Here is a 23871-nt window from a genome sequence, read left to right as displayed (position 1 = left end):
ATGGAAGGGGGGTTGATAAAAACAAAGAAGCCATTTAAGGACCACTTCCAACTGTCTAAGTATGAAATGACACAGTTGAGCCAGATGTGATGGCATACTCCGATAATTCCACTGGAGAGACTGAAACAGGAGAATTGTTATGAGTTCAAAGCACACCTGGGCTACACAATAATACTCTGTCTGGGAGTAGGAGGAAGTACAGACATAAAACTAGCCAATAGCCAGAGAGATAAAATGAGTAAGGGGATGCATGGTGTTCTAGGTATGCTAGCCAGTTTTATGTCAACTTGTCACAAGCTAGAATCATCTGAAAGGAGGAAACCTCAAATGAGAAAATGCCCCCATAAGAAAGGGCTATAGGCAAGCCTATAGAGCATTTTCTTAATTAGTGATTAATGGAAGAGGTGAGGAGGAAGAGAGGGGGAGGGGAGGGGAGGAGAGGAGGAGGAGAGGGGAGGGGAGGGGAGGAGAGGAGGAGGAAAGGGGAGGGGAGGGGAGGGAAAGCTAAGGATTATAGCACTCAAGGTGTGGTGATATTTCAGGCTAGAGGTAAGAAAGGCCTGGAAAAGTCTGATAGATGTCAAAGAGGGAAGAAACATTACAGGAGCACTTATGTTACCTTCAACATCACAACTCAGGTAGTTGCGCACTTCATTCAAGATGAAGTTGATGTCGTCTTCTGAAGGAATGGGATGGTGTGTGATTTCTGTTGGTGAATCAGTAGTGCCAGCAATAGTCATCTTCTGCCAAGGCAAGAAGAAAATAACTCTCCCATCACTGGTTGCAGGATCAAGAAGTCCCATGCTTTCAGGGCTGAAGTAAAAAGAAACTAATTTATTTTCTGTTTGGCATTAATGTTCAAATAAGCAAAAAAAAGAAGAAGTGAACTACTTATTCCATCCTAATCCATAGAATTCCTAAAATTTTAAAAAATGGTAAAAAAATAAGGAACTGAGCAAATGTGGTAATATCATCCTGCAACCATCTCCACCTAACAATGCGAGGCTAATTAATTGTCTTAGTTGTTTGGGTTTTTATACTTTGGACCATTCACATTAGATAATGTCAGTGGAATAAATGCCTATAATTTCTTTTACTATGGCCAATTAACGATGACTCTTCAACCTTTCTTGGAGTCTATGAAAAGTATTTTCCTGGGACACTTGACATTTTGCACAACCCATGGTAGAAAACCTGAGAAGTACATGAGAAAGCAAAGCCAAACTTTCTGGAAACTAAAATGAAATCACCAAGTAAGGCCTTTGTTCCTGATGCTGAAATGAACCCATGCCACTTTGTCAAATATGTGATTTCCTACCTTATTTCAAAGTGACAGGAGTGTCAGCAAGTATATGGAGAAAAAAAGAGGTTGGTCTTTTGTTTGTTTGTTTTTGTTTGTTTGCTAAATAGCAGCTATTGGTTGGGCCAAATGGAGAGGAACAGGTTAGCAGTGAGAATCTTCCAAACAGAAGACACTAATGTATTATGTCAACAATTAAAGTGAAAGACAAGCCCCTCACACAGATACAAAAATCTTTCTAAATCTTAGCCAAGAATTTTCACTAACATATGCTGTACAAATTAAACACAAATACTCTAGAAAGAATGGGCAACTGTAAACAAACATTAATAAAACCCATAGATGGGGCTGGAGAGATGGCTCAGCAGTTAAGAGCACTAGCCCTTCTACCAGATGATCACGGTTCAAGTCCCAGTACCTATGTAGCAGCTCATAACATAGATAACTACAGTTCCAGGGGAAAGGATGCCCTCTTCTGACCTCCTTGGGTACCAGCACACTCAAGGTGCACAGACACACATGCAGACAACAAACTCACTGGCATAAAATAAGTAAATCATATTAAATATAAAATCCTTGGATTGCTGACTACAAACTATTGTTTGAATGTACACTTTCAAGAAAATGTGAAGTTGTCAAAGAAGTGGAAAGGATCCGAAAAAGTGTCATATTCAAATCGAGTAATAGAAATCTTTACATAGCTGTCACATTTGACTGACTTCTCCCAGAGAGCTAGAGTTAAAGGTATGTTCTGCAATGAAATTCCTCAGGCAGGAAACAATCACATTTAGTTTAAGTGATTTTCAAGAAATCTCTCTTACACAAATGTATTTAAAGAGCATACAGTAGACTTCTTTTGTTTATTATACCCTTAAAACATTCAAAGATTTATTCAAATGGGTAAGGAGATGAGAGGCTAACAACTGTTAAAAAGCAAACCAAAAACTAAAACAGAAATCTTTGATCAGCTCCATGAGTGCCTCTTCTTTATGTAAACTATGGGGAGGACCAGTCTTTCTCTGCAAGGCTGCCAGCCCTGCACAGCTCTGAGTTCTAAATTCAAAGAGCCCAGGGAAGAGTACTGCTCATTCAAATCCTTTCCCTAAGGTTCCTACCACCATCCAGGTTCCCAGGAGAAGTAAATTTCACTCTAACATGCTGAAAACCAGTGTCCAATATTATTTTTCCCCTCTCTAAAAAGGATTTAACAATTCCTAGTCAACCTCATGTCTTAGAAAATTTTGGAAGGGGCTCCAAATTGATGCCCCCTTAGATTAAACCACCTGTCACTTTAGGTTGGACACGAACTTCAAATTCCAAGCTATGGTTTGATAAATGGCCTTTTGTTGAAACAAAACATGTGAGCAACTTCAGAGAAATTTCATGTTGACATAGTTTACATACAACCATCTCACAAACTGGAAAACCCACGACAAGTTTTAAATAACACAAACGATAAACTTAAGTATAAGATTCTACTATTAAGTGACCCTGAGTAGGAAGTATAGTTGAAAAAGTACAACTCCTGAGACCCTCAAAAACTTCCACTGCAATAAAAGCCATTGAAAGGGTGAAGGTGACAGTTACCAGGCCACATGTACCTGGAACCTGGAGAGAATCAGCTGCTTAAGTGAAGACATATGTGCCCAGCATAAAATTAACAAGCACAGAGGGAAGACAGAACTACTCGCAAATGGTATAAAATTTTCAGAATCCACTTGGAAGTATCTTTCATCAGTTCTAAATTACCTAATTCATAGTCTCCCTTGAGGAAAAGTTTGTTTTCTTATGAAGGATTAGTTCTGCAAGGTCACCCTAAAGAGTCAGCTCTGGTGACAGTACAACATGAGAGGCACACGGCGCTTTTCAATCTGTATGATTCATTTGGCATCAGCAGGGGAAGCTTGCTAATTTATGTGTGTGTCTAGGATTAAAGGTAATGAACATTTTTCTCATGCAGACCATTGCTTTCCTGAAGAACCCTTAGTTAAACTGAAATCAATTTATTGTTAACCACTTAGCAATCAGTGCTAGAGCTAACAGTATGTACACACATTACAGGGGGGAAAAATTGACCTCTTGTCAGTAGTAAAAAGCAGCCTGAAAGGAAGAGGTGATTACATTCACATACAGCAGTCAATTGGAGTGCTAATGTTGCTTTTGGAAGGAACCACAATTCTAAGGAAAATTCTTAAAATCAAAAAATTGGTTTTTAAGAGTAAATTTATAGAAATGATTTCTGTATATCACATTTTCTGAAGTTAAAATAGTTCTTCTGGGGCTAAAGAGATGGCTCAGTGGTTAACAGCACTGGCTGCTCTTTATGGGGGCCCAGGTTTTATTCCTAGTGCCTACACGGTATACTGAATCCATCAATAACTCCAAGACCAGGGAATCCAACACCTTCTTCTTGACTCCACAGGCTCTAAGAGACATATATGCAGGCAAATACCAATACAGAGAAAAGAAAATAAATCTCTAAAACAATATTACTAACCTTCCCTACTTCCCCCAAACATATGCCTAAAAGCTGTTACCATAACATACAGTCACTCCATGTGTGGAATGTTAGGATTATACCAATTTTTATTATTCCATAAAGATACTTCTGCAAATAACCCAAAAAGAAACAGTGGACATACAACCTTAACTCTTTATCTACTAGCCTACATTCCAAAAATCTATGGCTACTAAAGTCATCAAGTTTCTACACTAATCAGACATAAAGACATAGCAGTTAACAAAACAGGTACAGCTGATGCTTGCAATCCCAATTCTTGGGAGGTTGAATCAAAAGGAATGTAGAAATCTGAAGCCATTCTGGACAACAGATTAGATGCTATCTCAAAACAGACCCTTACCAAACTTTGTACACAAGTGATGTGCTAAGGCGATACAGAATCAGAAGTTCACAGTGGCTTCATCGGGGTCCATGCTGACAGGAGGGTAAAGTAGTAGTCAACGCAGGAAGTTCAGTGTCAATGTGGTAACTTCCTCTCCTTGTCTAATCACTCTGCAAGAGCACGGTGAGTCCTTTTCCAATAATGGAGAAACTAGGGTTCAGAAATCAGGTTTGCTTCAAAAGACATGACTGAAGCGTCCGCATTAACCTAAGACCTCTGTGGGTGAGTGATACAACAATGAAGAAAACCTAAGACCTGGCCTGCAATCCCGAAGGTGAGACAGCAGGATCTAGAGTTTGAAGCCAGCCTGGTCTACAGATGAAACTCTGTTTAAAAAGAACCGAGAGCCAGGCAGTGGTGGCGCATGCCTTTAATTCCAGAACTGGGGAGGCACAGCCAGGTGGATCTCTGTGAGTTCAAGGCCAGCCTAGTCTACAGAGTGAAACCTAGGACAGGCAGCAAAACTACACAGAGAAACCCTGTCTCGGGAAAAATACCAATCAATCAATCAATCAATCAATCAATTAATAGAACAGAGAGGCAAGAAGGAAAGAGGGGGGAGAAAGATATAGGAAAATCTCAGCAGTGAGGATAAAAGCTGCATCTGTGTTCTCACCATCTAAACAGGCCAACAGACTAGAAAAACATGGGTGGTTAAACAACATACATGGTGTTCCTAGGTGCCTATTTTCTCAGATATTTAAAACGTTTATAGAACATTTTCATCCAAAACCATGGGGTCTAGGATTAATGTTCAACATGTTTCTGATCTTTATGTAGAAAATTTGTAGACACATGTATTTCTTAGATCCTATTGCACAATCTCAAGATGTGCATTTTAAAGTGACATTGTATCATTAGTGTACTTCTAACCTACTAAACTTATTTGAAGTCATATTTTTAATGGCGCATAATACTCTCTTGTGTAAATAAGCTGTAGTTTATTTATTTCTCCAAGGTAGAACTGAAGTAGTTTCTAATCTTTCTCAATAATGTCAAAATGAACAACTTTATATGTAAGACATTTCATGAAGAATTATTAGTTACTAGATGATCTGTACTCTTTGCATAGTCTTAGACACTTTTGTCCACAGATATCTTATATATTAATGATAATTAGTAACAATAATTTAGATGGAGAATAGAGAACACAGACTAAAAACCTACTCAAATACAGCCATGTGATCTCTGACAAAAATGCCAAAAATATACATGAGAGACAAGAGAGCCTCTTGCACAAATGGTAAAACTGGACGTCCACATACACAAAACAACTTCAAGTAGGTCAAAGACATTAATGGAAGATATGGAGCTCTGATGCTATAGGAGGAAAAGACTTCAAGATACAGGCTCAGGCAAGGACATTCTCAATAGGACTCCAGTAGTTCAGTGAATAATGCCGATTGGCAAATGGGACTTCCTGAAATTGAAAATTGCATAGCAAAGGAGGCAGTTAATCCAGTGAAGAATGTCTGCAGAATGGAAAAAAAATTTCTTGCTAGTTATATGTCTGAAAAAATACTCATTTCTAGAATATACAAAAACTCAAAAAATAATAGACAAACAAATCAGAGACAGGTAAAGGTTGTCTGCTGCCAAGACTGATGACCTGAGTTTAAATGCCTGGACCCAGACAGAAGGAGAGAACTGACTCACACAAACTGTCCTCTGACCTCCACATACGTGCTATCGCAGGCATGCATGCACACCTGCATATGATCACACCTGTGTATGTGCATGTCTGCGCATGAACACTCCTCCTCATGTGCACATACAACATGCACACACCAAACAGATAAATGCAATAAAATGTTTTAAAAATAAATCAAGCAAGCCAGTGAATAAGTTGATTGGGCCAATGAAATGGAAAGTTCTCAAAAGATGAAACACAAATGGCCAATAAATGAATGAAGAAAAAAAAATTCACTGCCACTAATCCTCGGTCAGAACTGCAGTTATTAAGAAAGCAAATAACAATAAATGCTGGCAGGGATATGAACAAAAGAGGACCCCTATCCACTACCAGCAGGAATGTAAACTAGTCCAGCCTCAACGGAAATCAGCATAGAGGTTCTGGGGGAAAAAAAAAAAGCTAAAAACAGAAACAGATCTACCATATGACCTAATTATACCATGCCTACACAGTTACCAAAAGATTCCAAGGCAACATGGGACAAACACATCGATGCTACTGTCACACTGTTCTCAATAGCTAAGAAACCAACCAAGGCGTCCCAACAACAGAGGAAAAGTGGCGTATACACACATGGAGTTTCTTTTTCATCCTAAAGAAGGATAGTCATGTTGTTTATAGGAAGATGGTGTGACGTGACAAAGTCATATTACACCAGTTACACCAGTCACAGGAGCACAAATATGTGTTTTCTCTCATGTGTTTCCTAGATTTTTATAAAGATCCCTAAAATCGTTTATGTATATACAACATGAAAGAAGTCAAAGGAGATGGGGAGGGGGAAAAAGAGGAAGGCAGGGGACATGGGAGGAACACGCTCAATGTACAATGAATGCTTGTGAGCAAATATCCCTCATGTAACAGAACTGTAAACCATAAATATACACAATGAAAAAAAATTTAAATAAACCATAGCAAACACTTCAAAAAGAATTTTAAGAGCATAATAGAAGACATTTAGTGTATGTGAGGCTCTTCCTCAGGTGATGGGTGTCAAAACTGAATGCTGTTACCTGTAGTACCCAGGCATCACAATGTGGACACCCACGCTGGGCTGGCAGATGACAGGAGCATGCTCATCATCCATTTTGCGCACAGAGTCTGTGAAAGGTCCAGTGGCATTGATAACACATTTGGCTTTCACGTCAAACTCCTGCCCTGTGAAGAAAAGCAGCATCAATTACAAACTCCGTTTGTTCTCTGCTCACCAATGCTGGATTATTAGTTCATCTATTAACTTAACCTACGCTGAAGTAGAGTGCCTGCCACACTAAGTGACAGGAACATCCAGAGTTATTGAAGGAGACAAACAAAAGCCTCACTTCTGAGTAAATTTACCCAAAACAAGTCCAAATTAGAAAGGGAAAAAGCAAACCACTTTTTCTTTGTGGTTCTCAGTCTATTTATAAAGTGCCTATGATCTGGAGCGTGGGAATGCAGATCAGTGGTAGAGCTCTTACCTAGTATTTGAAAAACTGAGTTCAATCCCCAGCACTGGAAAACAAAAACCATATAATGTGCTAAACACAAAGAAAGTGGGATGAGTTAAGGTTTGTCCTTAAAACCCAAATGCAAAGAGAAAAAGGAGGAAAGGAAGGAGGGAGAGAGGAAATGAAAGGGAGAGCGGGCAAGCTCAGTGGATTAAGATGCCTGACACCAAGCTTGACAACCTGAGTTCGATCCTGAGAACCTGCATGATGGAAGAGGGAAACTGACTCCAAAGTTATCCTCTGACCTCCACATTCAAGCTGTGGCATGTGCATATGAGCATGCGCGAGCACACACACACAGACACACACACACACACACACACACACACACACACACACACACACACTCTCTACATTTTTTCCAACTAGAAAAAAATATCCAAATGTTTATATTACTATGAGAAAATACATTTCACAAGTGTTGCTTTTGCTCAAGAAATGATGCAATTTTGCAGCCACCCTACCTAGTGATAGCATTGCAGCAGGAATGGAAATCTAAAGTTATAAGTGATTGACTCGAAGGACACGTAAATGCCCTGCCTGTGCCACCTAAGTGATGCTCAAAGACTTGGTACATTGCTTTAATTTTATTAATCACATGTTTCTGTGAGGGAAATGAAATGCATTCACAGCTGTGGAAGTTCTATGGGCATTTATTATTATCCTTATCATTAGTGTTACTATTTAACACAAAAGGGAAAAATTGGCAAGTCCCACAAGGGAAAATTTTCATGTTAAACTAGGCATTGTTGACAATAAAGAATATAATTAATATGATTGAAGTCTGCCTTCACTGAAAGTAAAGTGACAGAAAAATCCTAATTCACTCATTATACAGGCACAGCAAAATGCTAAGGAATGCCTCCCTCGTGGCCCCTGGCATACCTGTGAGGACGTCCTTGCAGCGTGCACCGCTCACACGCTCTTTCCCGGTTACGGGGTCTGTCTTCTTGAGCAAGCTCATCACCTCCATGTAATTGGCTGTGGCAGCCCCATACCTGGCAGCAGTGAGGGCGATGGCCAGGTTCATCCGTGCATCATTGTGTTGTCCTGCAGCAGACAGAAGCACAGGGGAGGGACAGGCGTCACCTCGAGCCACAGACTGGTGGTACACAAGTGTGTCACAACAGATATGTCACATCTGTCCCTGTCACCTGGAATCTACATGATGGCTCGGCAGCTCTACAGGGCACCATCTGGAAATCTGTGGCCTTCCTTTGGGCGACATTTACCTGCTTCTCCAGCAAGTGCATTTTGTGTAGGATTGAAAGGATGAGATTAGTCCTTTCCTACAAAGCTGACTTCAATTATCTGAAAGTTTTTAGCTTATTTCTCAAATAAGTAATTATTCCCTCCATGTGGGAACATATGTATGTGTCAGACTTTTTCTAATACAGAAAAGCCATAAACATGGAAGCGAAGCAATTCAAAACCTTGGAATATCTGATACTCCAACTGGTGTTGATGAACAATTTTTATGAGTACATGCCTATCTAATATTCAAACTCAAGACTTTCCTCTTCCGTAAAGAATCTCAGTATTCCATAAAAGGATTTCTCTTGCTTTGAATTTTGATCAGGGCTCCTTAAAAATGTAACATTTTTTAATAGCACATAAAAGGTAAGAAATTAAACAGGGCAAAATTTAATTACAGAACAATTCCTACCTGTGTTGTTAGAGATTTATTGCTGAAAAATCTTAGTTAAAGCAAACTAAGGGGGAGGAGAAGGGGGAAGAGATGATTAATCACTTTAAAATACTGGCATCACTGGAGACTTTTCCTATTTATTATTGCCAACGGAGTTAACGCTGACCAGGAAGAATTACTCTGCATTGCGGGGCCAGGTTCTCTGTGCCCTGAATAATTAATTATCCAGGGATAGATGTATTGAATCAGAGTTCAAATTCCCACACGCCGGGATCAGTTCTATCAAGATAATACTGATACAGGGATGAATCTGTAATGGATATTGTTGTTGATTTATGCCACCAGCATACCAAACATGTAGTATAAATGGTTTATGTAAAGTTTCTTCCTTGTGATTCAGTCTGGGAGCCCTGCACGAGTCATCTGTTCCTGGGAAAAGGGCAAAGTTATAAAGAGAGAATCGATGACTGAGGATCCTGCAGCCCCTCCCCACAAACATCTTATTCGAAAACTGCCTGAAGAATGCCAGCCTGGAAGAAACTCTCCTCCTGAGTACATGCACTGTAAGGGAAGAATGGGTATTAAGGCCTGATGCGCAAAATGTTTATTGTTCTGGAAAGGCTTTATCCAAAATTGTGCCATGTATTACCCTTAAAATATTATGCTGGGTTTTTACTGTATCAAAAAACTTACAGACTGACAGTCTAAGAAGAAAAGGTGCTGGCAGTGTAGATGAGGCGGGAATTGGGAAAACATGCAGAACCTATTACCTTCGACTTAGCATGACCCTAAAGCAGCCTACAATAGTCCAGTTTAAGAAGCCAACCTTGATTAACGTGAGTCCTTTAAAACCAGAATAAGCTGCACAAGGCTAGATGAATACACACAACCCAAGAAATGAAATAGCATCTCACTGTACACTTGCTTCCTCTCTGGGGTCAGAAGATGATGAGAATAGTGGGCATGGTGGTGCACACTTTTAACCCCGGCACTCAGCAGGCCAAGGCAGGAGGATCTCTGTGAGTTTGAGAACAGCCAGGGCTACATAAAGACTGTCTCAAAATAAAATAAAATTAATAGGAAATAGGATCCATCCCATGGACCTTTCTGGTAAGTGAAGTGTGTATCAGTGGACTGCCTAACTGACTCCCTGGCACAGGTATGCATTTGGTAACACAAGGAAGCCAAGCCATTTGCTGGCACCATAGACACAAGGTGAACTCATTGGCTCAGCCACTTTTGCCTCAGCACGGACGTGGATGGACTACTTTAAATTCTAGAAATTCCAGTTTGCTGTGGATCACACAGCTACACTGGCACCTTGCTTTTCTGAGTTCTAACTCAAAAACTGTAACTTCTCATTTTCCTTCAATGCCTTTTTCAGCTCTGACCTCCACGTCCAATTGAAAGGCACCATCTCTTTCCCCTCTCCCTCCTCCCTGCAGCCTCTGTGATTTAGACTTTGCTTGCCTGTCGTTTTCTTCCAAACTCTAAGAGAATGATCCCTGACCTTGAAGGCAGCAACAAAACAATGCATTCCTGAGTTTTCAGGGCAAACCATCAACACCACCATCACCACCATCAACACTGGCTCCAAGCTGACTTTGATAGCACCCACTTTTCTTTACTTCATTTTAAAAGCAGTAAGAGTATGTTATACAAGTATTACTTACATTGGGGCACATCATAAGCGTCGATGGCGGTTCCTTCTGTGTGAAGAAATGCCTCCTTAACTAGCTTCTAAATCCCAATACAATTTAAGGTATAGACATTCTGCAACTGAAAGCAGTTGAAAGGGTGGAAATACACCCTCTTGCTCCTAATCCTTCCACAGCCCTTCAGTCCCTAGCCAGACCCTGCCTTGATGGACCACTTCAGGATACAATACTGGACCACCACAGTCCTTTCTCTATTGTCCTTATACTCTTGAATTGCCAGAATTAGCTGCAGCTACCCGATATCCAGACCTTCTTGTCTTTGCCGTTTACTACTCTTCTGGTTGGGGACCATTCTGGAAGTTCCAGGAAACTATCCTAGGATCCAATTCCTGGCCCCAAACTCACAGAGATCAACCTGCACCACCATACCCCAGCTAACTCTTACTTAAAAAAAAAAACAAACCAGCATGCCTTTCTTATGAGCTGAGCACTGAGACAAATGAAGGGAATATAATGGGGAAGACAGAAGACAGCCTGGAACTGACCCTCCATTGCAATGACTGGGTCATCCTCCTGCTGCATGCAGAGCAGAGCAGGGAGACCTATGTTTATCCCTCCCCACGTCCCTCCCTCAGAACAACACAAATATCCAATAAATGTTGTTAAATTTTTAGAAGCTAGTAAGTGATAGCTAGACATCGGAGGGTAGTAGAAAAGCCAGCAATATATAAAATCTCAACTTAACCCCAAACTAACCATCCCCGAATAAACAGGAAATGAAGGAGCAATGTTCGTGAATGCATCCCCAAGGACTAGCTCACATGTTGCCCTTGTTCTGTGGAGAAGCACACACAGCTGTAATTAGCTCCTAAAAGCTAAAGAGCATGGAGATGACTTCTCTGTGAGCCAGGGAGCGCCTGTCTCTACCCAGAAACACTGTGCCCAGACATCTCCTTTGTCACTTTCCTCTTAGCATTCCCAGCAAAGCTCCTCACTTCAACCTGCCATTCACCCGGACACCGACGCCTGCAGTGATCACTTCTTGAGGTGGGATACATTTTCATTATTTTCAATGAAATCGCCCCACTCTGTTTCTTGACATTTTGAAAAGTATCTCTGTGCGTCCTGTAATTTTATTTCTAGATAAAGAAGATTTTGGCAACACTGCCAATCATGACACCAGGATAGGATAGCCTAAAATGCCCGCCCAATCGATCTGCTCACGAAGTTAAGATTTTCCCAACCCACTCCCTCAGAAGCAGGCACCCTCTCCTGTTTCACTCAGCGGCGTTACCTTGGCACCCACACAAGGGCCCAGACGGCAACTGCGCAAATCTGTTTCCTGCTCTGTTCTCGTTTGCACTTGAAATTTTACATATGTGCACACACTAAGCTTACAACCCGGAGGACAGAAGCGCAGAAGAGAGGGGACCTGTCCAAAGACAGCACGAGATGTACCCACCAGAAAGAATACAGGTTGCTGGGGTAGACTTTGTGAAACTCCCAGTGACCTCCACAGAAGGGTGAGGAGTCTTGTGACAAGAACACATGTGAGCACGTGTACTTTAGGGTGAACAATCTAAAAGACAGGCTTTGCACAAAAACTCTTTACACACACGAATCCCAGAACTAAAGTCTGGCAACTAAGTTAAAGGACAAAGAGCTGAGTGAGGAGGGGGAAAGGAAGGTGGGAGGAAGAGAAGGGGAGGGAAGGGAGGGGAGGGGAGGGAGAGACAGAAAGTGACAGAGGGAAGGAAGAAGGAAGAAAAACACAGAATACATAAAGAACATGAAGAATAACTAATATGAAAAAATGAAAAAGGTAGCAAATGAGCTGGTATTCTACGATGCTGTAATGATCCCCTACAATCCTTTAGTACAGGATACTTTGAAATGATCCTTGGCTGTGCAAAGACTATGCATAAACCGGCATACCTAACTCCCATGTACTACTATTGCAGAAAGTCTAACTCTTAAGAAAAAACAATTTATTAAAATAACACCTGTCATGATTTCATCATCAAACTGCCAGTTTGCAATTAAGAGAATTTCCTCCCATCATCCTATGCCCTGACCTGAGTCTGACACAATCATTTTGATGAGCAAAGGGGGTCAGATGCCTGCCAGAAAAAAATATCTTCTCCTAAAGCCTTAGCCCCATTTCCAACAAAATCCTCACAGCAAGCTTCATTGTCTCAGGCTGCCGGTGTCACAGTGACCTCTCTAGCAGCTTCCCCTTTCCAGTTGGGCTAATGTACAAAAGTCGAGCTAATTTAATGTAGCCATTACATTTAAAACTTCCCTTTCTGAAAGAAAGAGTACAGGGAACTGAGCGACACAGGTGTGTGTACATGACCGTGTGGAGCTTCTAAACTTCTGCTTTAAGTACATGCAATGAGCACAGTTAAAAAGGGGAAGTGGAAATGAGGACCGTTTCATGGAGAATTCTGGCAACACAATTTCCAGAATCATTGATTGAAAGTGCTTATGGTGTCCAGACTGGTGGAGACTGCAGAGAGGACCCATTACTGGGCGCAGCATGGAGCAATGCTGAGGTTGGAATTTCTGGGTTGCTATTTTTGAGGACATCACTCACCTGGCTGGAAGAATATGGATAAAGCAATGAACTTGTGTGTGTCTCCTGTGTCCTTTACAGAGAGGCTGGGTACTTCTGAAATTGCACAGCTCATGTGATGGCCTGTTCCTCTCAAAGATCTGCTTCTCATATTTTATATAAATGTCCAGCAAAAACCAGACAAGCCAAGCATGGTGGCACATCCCTTTAATCCCAGTACACGGGAGGCAGAGGCAGAGAGTGAGGCCAGCCTGGTTTATATGGAGAGTTCCAGGCCAGCCAAGGCCACATAATGAGACAAAGTCAAGAAAAAAAGAGAGAAAAGGGGGAAAAATGCTTTACCAAAGAAATCAGAAAAACAAACAACAAGAAGAAGAAAAACAAAAAACAGAAATCATGCTTTTCACTGGTCTAGAAATTTTAATTATATTTAATTTGTGTAACTGTATAACATATTACAAATACTGTCCCTCTCTTATCTCCTTCTTGTCATAAGTCTTCAGTGTCCCCTTTCACTCCTATTCTGGACTCCACAATGGGAAATTGCCTAGTCAGTGGAATATTAGTAGCCATGGCAAAAGCAGAGCTTCAAAGGACTCTCTGCCCATGCTGTGGAAAGGAAGGACATTCTCAGGGGAGCAGGACCCAGGGGTATATTCGGAGTGTGATTCGCCCCAGTTGTCCCAGCCCAAGTCGTATCAGCTCTGCCACTCCGTCAACACCTACTTCACAAACAGATTCAAGTTTAGCATGGAGCAGAGAGTCACCCAAGCCTACCACAGACAAGAACAGAGGTGCCACCCAGACTAACACCAATGCATGAGTGATGAGACTTAAGCAATTAAAGCATTAAGGAAGGGACTGGAGAGATGGTTCAGTGGCTAAGAGATGGTCAGAGAAGCCGGGTTCAGTTCCCAGAATCCATAGGGAAGCTCACAGCCATCTGTAACTCCAGTTCCAAGAGACCTGAAGCCCTCTTCTGACCTCCACAGACACTGCACTCTTGTGATACATAAATATACATGCAGACAAACCCTCAAACATAAAAAAAAAAAAAAAAAAAATTTTAAGCAATTGAGGAAGACCACTTATGAGCTTCCACCAATGCTAACCTGCAATGATATCCAAAGCTTACGCAAAAGCAAAAAAGTACCAGAAATATAGGTCTGATATCAGTATGACTCAAATATGTTAGATAGTGCCTACAAAATCACTTTTCTTGTACTGACACCATAAAGTATTCACCTATATTTTATACATGTTTATCAGGAATTAAGTTGTCTTTTTTTTTTAATCATCCCGGGTTGATGTACATTTTTCCAGAAAATATCTTCTAATGTAGACTATAGTCTTCTAATATAAAGTAGAGAAAATCAAAGGCATAATATTCCAAGTTGATGAATTGGAGTAATTTGCTGTCACTTATCCATACTATAGTTCTCAGGAAGGGACACCTGTTAGCACCGAACATGTAATCATTTTTATTATTTAATACAAAGGTACAATTAAATGCAGGCACAGGATGTGACCCGCATCACAATTCTGCCTGGCCTTTCTCTTTACAATATCTTTTTCATTATCCGAGGCCTTTTGTTCCTCCGTGTTTCTTTTGTCTCCCCCTAAGTTCTCAAATAAGCTATTTACAGTGTGAATAATTAGCAATCAGGGTGGATCTGGGGTCTTTGGCCCCATGGAAAGGAAACATTGTCAAATGCCTTAACATGACATGCTGAAGTAAAGTTTCCATACCCCCAGGACTTTTCCTTTCTTGAAAAAAGTTTTAAATGAATCTAATGAGGAGTGGGTTTTCTACTTCTCAGACACTTAGGAGTCTAACTAGAGTAACAAAAATGAAACTTCATTTAAAATGCAAACAACAGAATGCTTTGGGTATTCATTAGCTATTTTCGTACAAAAATGTTCTATACATTAGTGTACAATGAACACTCCTCGTGCCTGCCTACTTGAGGACAATCCCTTCTCTCCAGCACAAGCCAGAGTAGTTCTTTTCAAACTGGTTTTCCTTCCTTCTTCCTTCTTTCCTTTCATTACTTCTCAGGAGACCAAATGTGAAAGGATCAATATGACAAGAAGTCGTTGAAATGAGTTTGGAGAGCGAGAGTCAAAAGGCGGGAGACTGTTTAATAAGCCATGCAGTTAGGAAGCCTCACAGCCCTGCTTTACTCTTCCTGGTTCACAAAACACGCTAAATGGATTGGTAGGCCTGGAAGGCCTACTTCTGATGGAGAAGAGCTACCTTCATTGAGCTGCCGTCAACAGCCAGTGGGGCTGCAGCCAGCAGAGAGTTGGCACCCAGGAAAACTGAGCTGAAGATTCTTAAGATTCATTCTTTCTCTGGATATTTATTCAACAGCTACTGCCTCTGTGCTGGGTACCCAAGTAACATTTGTGGAAACAGAAATCAAAAAGGTCAGATTGATCCAATTGCCCTAGACTGTGAGCTAGGGAGTAAATTCAAAGTCTTGCCATGCTCCCAGGTTCCTCATATCAGAGCAAACTTCCTTTCTTTCCCCTGAAGTTTTCTGAAATTGTGACCAAACCCAATGCTCCAGACATATCAACTCTTCTTCTCCTAAATCTGGGGCAGACTTGAAAAGTTTATTTCACAGGGAATGTGTGTTTGGTGTCAAAGCCTGTTTCTACAAAGCAACTCCTGAGTCCCTGCAGGAGTCAGGTTGAAGGACTCCAATGAACCAGCACAATCAGGGATGTTCTTCCCTTCCAGGTGTAATCCTAGTTCTCTAAGAATCTCACCACAAAACTCATTTACAGTTAAAGGTATGCCCTAAACCCCTGGAGCAATACTTATGGATTCCAGAGTCTTCCTTATCTGATTATAATCCCACCCAAAGCCCCTTTAGAGCCACCGCTACCATCTAATTTATCAGAAGAGAGCAAAGGGGGCAGAGGAGATGACTCCATGGGTAAAGTCCTTGCTTTATAGCCATGAGGTCCAGATTCCCAGCACCCATGTAAATACCAGGTGGGCTTGACAGACTAGCATCAGTGCAGGGGAGGTAGAGAAGGGGTCCATGGAACAAGGGAGCTGGTTAACTATCTCAACCACAGAACTCTGTTCAAGTGAGACCCTGGTTCCATATAAAAGTGGGAGAAAGACCAAGGAAGACACCCAGAGTTACTCACACCTGCTGACATGTGTGCCTACACACATATGAACACCCATGCACACACAACACACACATGAAAGGGAGAGAAAAGAGAGGAGTTTCTTAGCAGTCCTTAGTGTACCTTGACAGCCAGTGCTGTCAACAACAACACAGTGAGATGTTGTTTCAAACACAAATTATGGTTATTATCAAAAAATGTTTAAAAAAAAAACAACAATATTTTTCAATTTTAAATTGTTCAGCAAGTAAAGGTGCTTGCTGCCAACCTAACCTGAGTTCAATCCCTGGACTCACATGATGGAAAGCAAGGACTGACTCCTCCAAGTTGTCCTCTGACCTGCACGTGTGTATCATGGCCTGTGGGTGTCCACACACACACACAAATTAAATGGTTTTACTGGTCGCCAGGCTGGCAAACGTCCCTCCCTCACTCGCCCTCAATCTCTGAACTCCACTTCCCTCCTGTCAGTTGCTTTTCTAGCTTTACTCTCTCCTTTCGCTACCACTGACACATGGACCTTTTCTTCAGACAAACAGGAAGATGGAAGAATGGATTTGAACCCAGAGGAAAATGAGACCAACATACTGACAGAGCAGTATCAAATCTTCATCCAGGCCTCTTCACTTTCTCTTAAGGGAAAAAAAAAAAAAAAAAAAAAAAAAACAAGCAGGAAATTCTGTCCGTTTTTACAGAGGAAATCACTAGCTGTAAAACATGGTATCCTGGGCTAAAATGGTTAAGCTGAGTTACAGCCCCTTAAACAGCCATTAGCAGCAGGCAATTGCCTGGTCCTTGTGGGGCTTCCTAGTGTCTCCCTGGTTCCCTGTCTCACCTCTTAGCCCTGCCAAAAGGTTCTCTTCCCACATAAGAAGAAAGGTCAGCCTTCAGTCTTGCTCCCTAGTCACAGGACTTCTCCATTCAGTGTTGGAGATTAGTTAAAAATAAAAGCAGCGGATGCTCAGTGGCAGGGCTGTCTGTTTTCTAACTACAACAGTGACAGACAGGCCAGCAGCTAAGGCAGTGCACCTGGGAACTTGCCACAGTGAAGAGAGTGTAGATCCTGGGACAGGGTTCTACAAATCATTTTTGGTCCATTATTTTTCAAGCTGGGCCTTTGCAACTTCCCAGCATTTCCTTTGCTATGGGACTCTTCCTAAGAAAATCTTTTTCCCATGCCAGGCACAGTGGGTCAAAACCGTAATCCCAGCATTGTGGATGACTACGCATAAGAACAGCAAATTCAAAGCCAATCTGGGTTACATAGCAAGAAAAGTCAAGAAAATGTTAGAAGAAAGGTTTAGGCATGGTGGTACATGCCTTTAATCCCAGCACTCAGGAGACAAAAGGCAGGAAGAGCTATGAGTTGGAGTCCAACCTGGTCTACATAGAGTTCTAAGACAGCCAGGACTACATAGACAGAACCTGTCTGAAAGATCACAAAAAGAGGAGGAACAGGAAGAAAAGGAGGAAGGGAAGGAGAGGGAAAAGATAATTCCTTTTCTCTTAATGTTTTCTGCATGTCTACCAAGTCCCATTATCTATACCTCAGCTTTATTATCCGTCTGCCACAGTGTAGGCTCAAGTGACTTTCCAGACATGGCCCAGCTCTACTTACTTCTTAAAATGTCTATTCCCAAATTTAACATAGACCAACTAAAAAACTAACAATTCTATAACAAGCCAAAAGAATGCCTCTTAATATAACTAAACCACCTTTCATCACAGACAGGCCAACATAAATGAACTCCTTCACTAATGCATACCCATCCTCTTTATTTGTCTGAATACTTCTTTTGCAAAATGCAGGAACAGTCAACCCCAGGGGTGACTCAGAGTGTGACCTACATAATAAACACATGGAATCCCGCACTAAGGGCTAGCCAGGGAATTCTAACTGCAAGCAGCCTTCTGAGAACCTTTATCTGTTTTGTCCCGAGACAGTTTCTTATCAGATTTCTCTCTCTAATCACAGAAGATTCTACCGCTTTATCAAGTTGTTATCAAATCATTCTGACCAGGGCCAAGGGTCCAGATTATTTGAAAAGCCTGTTTACCAAGAGCAGACATCCGCCAGGGAGAGCAAGCCTGAAAACTGGCCATGCCTGGTCGGGACCCTGCCTATCACCAGGGTCATATCCTTCCTCGATCTATTTTTTTTTTAATCTGTAAAATACAGCTAAGAGCAACTTCTCTGTCCATCTACTAAAGTCTCTGAATTGACCAAATTCAGAACACATGAAAAAATTATAAGTACACAACTACCACAGTCAACAAAGACTGCAATCTATTAAGTTGATCTTACCTCTCCTTTTACATAATGCTCAAATGAAAAGCATTCTGCCTCCACCTCCCAAGTGCTACCAACCAGCTTATGAGATGCTGGGATGAACCCAGGGCTTTGTATATGTCAGGCAAAAAAACAAAAAACAAAAACAAAAACAAACAAACAAAAAAAAAAAACCTACCAACTCAACTACGTCTCAGCCCTCTGTCTGAACCTTTACTGACAAAATTCTGATCTTAATTTGCTTATTATCATAGGCTTGACTTATGGACTTCCTTTTTGAACAGCAACCTGAATCACTGATCTCATCATAGGATGTTTAGTTTCTCAGAAGAGTTAGTAAGGGGAAGAACTCTATGCCCCACCCCCACTCAGGGGTTGTCTTTGGCTAGGACAACAATGCCTGGTGAGAAGGGAGGTGGTGAGGTTTTGTTTCATGTTTGTTTGGTTTGTTAAAAGTAATCAATTTACAGACTGTGAGTTGTTCTAATGCCAATCAACTTCCCACAGCCTGATCACCGGAGAGAAATGAAAAAGCAGGTATTCTAGGTCTTCACCAATAATCATGTTCAGGCAAAAACAATGCGTAGATGAAAATACTGTAAAATTCAGCTTAATTTCACTCTATGCTAATAACAGAATATCTGAATTGTCTTCCAGACAAAAAGACATGGTGTTTATGTACAACACAGTTAACAGGGAAAGGGTATCAATATTGTAACTATGTACATCAAATAATGTGCCAAATGCCATAGTCATATATTAAAATAAATGTTGATGAGAATAATGTAAACATGTAATTTGGAACTTCCCCCTTTGGGATGGCAGGAGGGGAAATAGCTACATATGTAATCAATATTCCCCCGGACTGGAGAAAAAACATTTCCAATATTCTACAGCTTAGAATTTACACTCAATAATTATGTGAGGTTACAAAGGAAATAATTCAATAAATAAGCTGGGGCTTTTTTTTTTCAGATAAACTATTACATAAACTACAATAAAACAATACCATAAATAGCTCTCGCTTAAAATGCTGGCACAAGGCTATAACCCTAATTTCTGGAAGCTGAGACAGCAAGATTGGAAATTTCAGACTAGTGGAGGCTACCCAGCAGAACCTTGTCTCAGGGAAAAAAAAACACTCCAAAGAGCTCTTTCAAAAAAGAAAAAGGGAGGGAGGAAGAGAGAGAGAGAGAGAGAGAGAGAAATTCAGTGAATGTTAAAAATGTTCCGTTTATCTATGAAGTAGCAATAGGTAATGAGACTCAAGTTTATATATATATATATAAACAGCCACAGCCAGCCTTCACCACACCTGGCAGTGTACAAGGAGCCCCCACCTGCCCAAAGCTATCATATGCCCACAAACTGTTGTTTACCTTCAAACTGCAAGGGTCCAGTGATCCCTACAGCTATAGTCCAGTCCACCATAACTACCAAACATTTATCTCCCTGCCTCAACTCCCTCCATGTTCCTATGGACCAGAACCCTGCCTCAATGTTCCCCATGTTCCCATGGACTAGAACCCTGTCCCAGGTCATTTGCCTGGAGTCTGAACATCCTACCTAGTCTTTCTCTCAAGGACTGGCCTCTCACCAATTGAAAGGATCACCTGGTGTATCTTACATAAGCCCCTCCTCCTGAAGAAAGCTGCACACCGTCATGCATTTGATTGCACTGCAAAGACTATTGTCCTTGCCAGAGCCATACACTGATGAGCAGGGTGGACACAAAGTTGCCATGTCAGCTGGAACAGGTGGCTGTCACTCAAGGCTACTCACCATGGAAGACTGCTTAAAGCCCAGATGGACATTAAACCCATGTGCTGATTCACTTCTCTAACTCTACCCACCTGCCTTCAGAGCCCTGTCCTCAATGTCAAAATTTGTCCACATTTTAAGGACAAGAACCTTGTTCGTGGAACTACAGAAATGGCTTCAAGGTCAAGAGTGCTGGCTACTCTGGCAGAGGACTCAAGTTTGGTTCCCAGCACCCATACAGATAGCTCACAATCACCTGTAAGCCAATGGGACTCTAGTGGATCTGATGCTTTCTTCTGGCTTCTGCAAATACCCACACACAAAAGGTACACACTCAGACACACACACGCATATAAATAAAGATAAAATGAAATAAATATCTAAAAGAAGAACCTTGTTAGTTGACATTGCCCAGACTTAGTGATTCCCCAAAGGGCTACATAAGTAAATTCTGTGAATTGCTCATCATCAATAGGTAATACAAAAAATGCCTTATCTATTCTTTGTCAGCAACATAGCTCAGTTTACAGATTCAAAGTCAAATTACTTTGTGCACTCTTAATTCACCTGGTCACAAATAAAATTTACATGTCAAAATGTTGAATTCTAATTAAAAACTTAAGCATAACAGACGATACTAGACTATTCACCTTAAGGAGAGAGCAAAATTATAATATATTACACCATTAAAATGCAACTTAAAATACAGCATATTAGTCTTCAACAAACTTCTGAGGAGCACTGCACAAAGATGCTTTTGTGAAATGCTCTCGACAGCACTTTGATGTGACCGTATGTTCATTAAAAGGAAGTATTACTACTTACATACATAAGGTACATAATGAATTCAGTATGTGCCTAGAGTTGGCTAATGCCATTAAAGCACAAGCCAAAAGCACAGACTATAAATCAAAATGCAATTTGTCAAAGTTAGATCTTAATATGATACAGGTTAAAAATAAATAAATAAACTACCAATGTCATGCTCTGGGATTGGTGAGGAGAGCTGAGCCCAAACTGCAACCAGGTTGCAACTGACATGCCTTTGTTCTATCTATAGCTTTGGCCATTCCTCTCTTCTCCCACCTGGAGAAGTACAAAATTAGCATGCACCAGGCATTCTTCTCTCTCCAGGGGGTTTATATCACTAATACTGCTCTAAAGACTACTATTCTTTCCAAAACGCTGACATAAACCAGTTGGGCGATCACAGATTTTTTTTTCCTTATTGAAGTTTTAAAGATCTAGATTATTCTTAAAACAGAACTCAGAAACACTTGACATTACTTTATTCATTCACTCTCATCCTGTAGATTTAAAGAGACCAGCAAGAGTAGACTTAGAAATAAAGAGGCAAGCCACAAAGACAATTACCAATCAAAGAAGAAAATCTAGGCAGTGGACGCCGGGAGTTTTGACGGAAATGAAAGCGAAGAGGTGCACACTAGACCAGGACTTACATCTCCTTGTCCCAGTCTCTTCAGTTCTCTTTCTCCACCAGGGTTCCTCCAGAACAGCATGAGTCTCTTCAAAGATATCAGTCCCCCAAACTTATTTCCTCCAAGCCTATCAAACAGGGCTTCTATTCTCTGGGTCCCGACAGGTAACACAATTCAAATGAAATACTACCTTCCCCATGATCCAAGCCCTCTGTGCTACCCCATGCCTCTGTTCACCATCTATCTTCATAAACTCCACAAGCAAAATTCAGAGTCATGTAAAAAAGTAAGAATATTATCATGTCGAGAGAATACAAACTACACAGCATTTCAAGTTACTATGCACAATGTACTTCTAATATAGTCATACCAATATTCCAAAACTAATACAATAAAGCCAATATTGAAGAATATAGCACAGAATTAAGCAAAAGAAAACCTTAGAAAGTCTTGATAATAGTCATGCTAACCATATAGAAATTCTTTAATATGCATACAGACTTTGATTCTGGTTGTTTTTGGTGCATGGTTTTATTTTTTTAGCAAGATTTTTATAATAAAATTTTGTTTTTCTTTTGTTGTTTTTTTTTGGGGGGGGTTGGTTTTTTGAGACAGAGTTTCTCTGTGTGACAGCCTTGGTTGTCCTGGAACTCACTCTGTAGATCAGGCTAGCCTTGAACTCACAGAGATCCTCCTGCCTCTGCCTCCCAACTGCTGAGATTAAAAGCGTGCACCACCACTGCCTGGCTTATAGTAAAGTTTGGTTTTTGTTGTTTTTGTTGTTGTTGTTGTTGTTGTTTTATTGGTTTTTTGAGGCAGGGTTTCTCTGTGTAGCTTTTCACCTTTTCCTGGAACCCACTTGGTAGTCCAGGCTGGCCTCGAACTCACAGAGATCTACCTGGCTCTGCCTTCCGAGTGCTGGGATTAAAGGCATGTGCCACCACCACCCGGCCTTACAGTAAAGTTTTAATGAAAGAAAGAAAATATAGTATTGATACTTTGGAAATCACATAGATGTATCAATGATACAATGTAAACTAGACTCAAGGGACAAACACCTGGATTCAGAATCACGTTTCAACATTAATCAATTTTTTTCCCAAGTGTCATATCAGAAAGTTTAGTGATAGTTACATGAAAATGAGTTTCTCTATCTCTAGACTTCCCATAAACTTCTGAAGGGCTGGGGTACTAGGGGTGAAAACATCTAACCTGAGGCACAGATGCCAGGGTTTTCTTAACGGACAAATAGGCCACACAGTGAGGCGCAGGCTGGTTATGAGTCCTGCAACACAGAGAGCTGCAGCCACAGCAGCAGAGACCTGACTGAAAGCCAAATGCTGCTCTGAAGACCATCAACAATTCTCTAGAGCTCACTCAGCCTGTGCATCCCAGGAAGGGACACTCAGTCACCTTTGTGACTTTTCCCTTCCGCTCACTAACTAAATATATAACAGAGAACAGCACAATTGCATATGGATATGAAGATATGGAATTTTCTAGAAGATGCCCACTCTCCTCTGGACACGAAGGAATTTGAAAGCATTCTGAGTGAGGTTACATCCTCCCTCCTGGCCTCCCGCTCACTCAGCATTCCTTCCTTTAGTCCTTTAGTCCTTCTGTGGAAGGCGAGAACCAACTTGAAAATGCAAGGTAACAGTGTCCAGAGACCTTCCTGGAAGACAGATTCTCGGCCTGCTGCAAAGCACTGTAGCTTTATAATCGTGAGTTAGTTCTAATGACTGGCTCTGTGGCTTCCACGACAGTGTATGAATCAAACACAGGCCACAGAAGCCCAGAGGAGCCACTTCTTTCCCAAACCTTTCTTTACTTCTCAATGGCTTTGTTGGTTGCTGTTGATTGGACTTGGAATTTCCAACTGGATTTCATGGAATTTGTGGAAAGCCCTGCTCAGGGCAAATCCTAAACTAGTGAATAATCTCAAATGAGACCTGCTGGGGTCACAG

The 23871-nt window shown here is 41.1% G+C and overlaps 1 protein-coding gene across 4 annotated transcripts in view; it reads right to left on the bottom strand.

Annotated features, from left to right (window-relative positions):
• Nucleotides 1-23871, bottom strand: part of Gpd2 (glycerol-3-phosphate dehydrogenase 2) — a 142575-nt gene that overhangs the window by 24105 nt on the left and 94599 nt on the right. For all 4 annotated transcript variants that reach the window (XM_036184674.1, XM_036184673.1, XM_036184672.1 and 1 more), the window contains 3 exons: nucleotides 8272-8436; nucleotides 6910-7054; nucleotides 620-813 (listed from right to left, as the gene is read on the bottom strand). In XM_036184674.1, the coding sequence (XP_036040567.1) occupies nucleotides 620-813; nucleotides 6910-7054; nucleotides 8272-8436 (504 nt within the window). The remainder of the gene's footprint in view (nucleotides 1-619; nucleotides 814-6909; nucleotides 7055-8271; nucleotides 8437-23871) is intronic.

The sequence above is a fragment of the Onychomys torridus genome, chromosome 4, assembly GCF_903995425.1.
Source record: "Onychomys torridus chromosome 4, mOncTor1.1, whole genome shotgun sequence".
In the NCBI taxonomy this organism is placed as follows: domain Eukaryota; kingdom Metazoa; phylum Chordata; class Mammalia; order Rodentia; family Cricetidae; genus Onychomys; species Onychomys torridus.
Note: the sequence above shows the minus strand (reverse complement) of the source record. Positions and strands in the feature narration are given on the sequence as shown.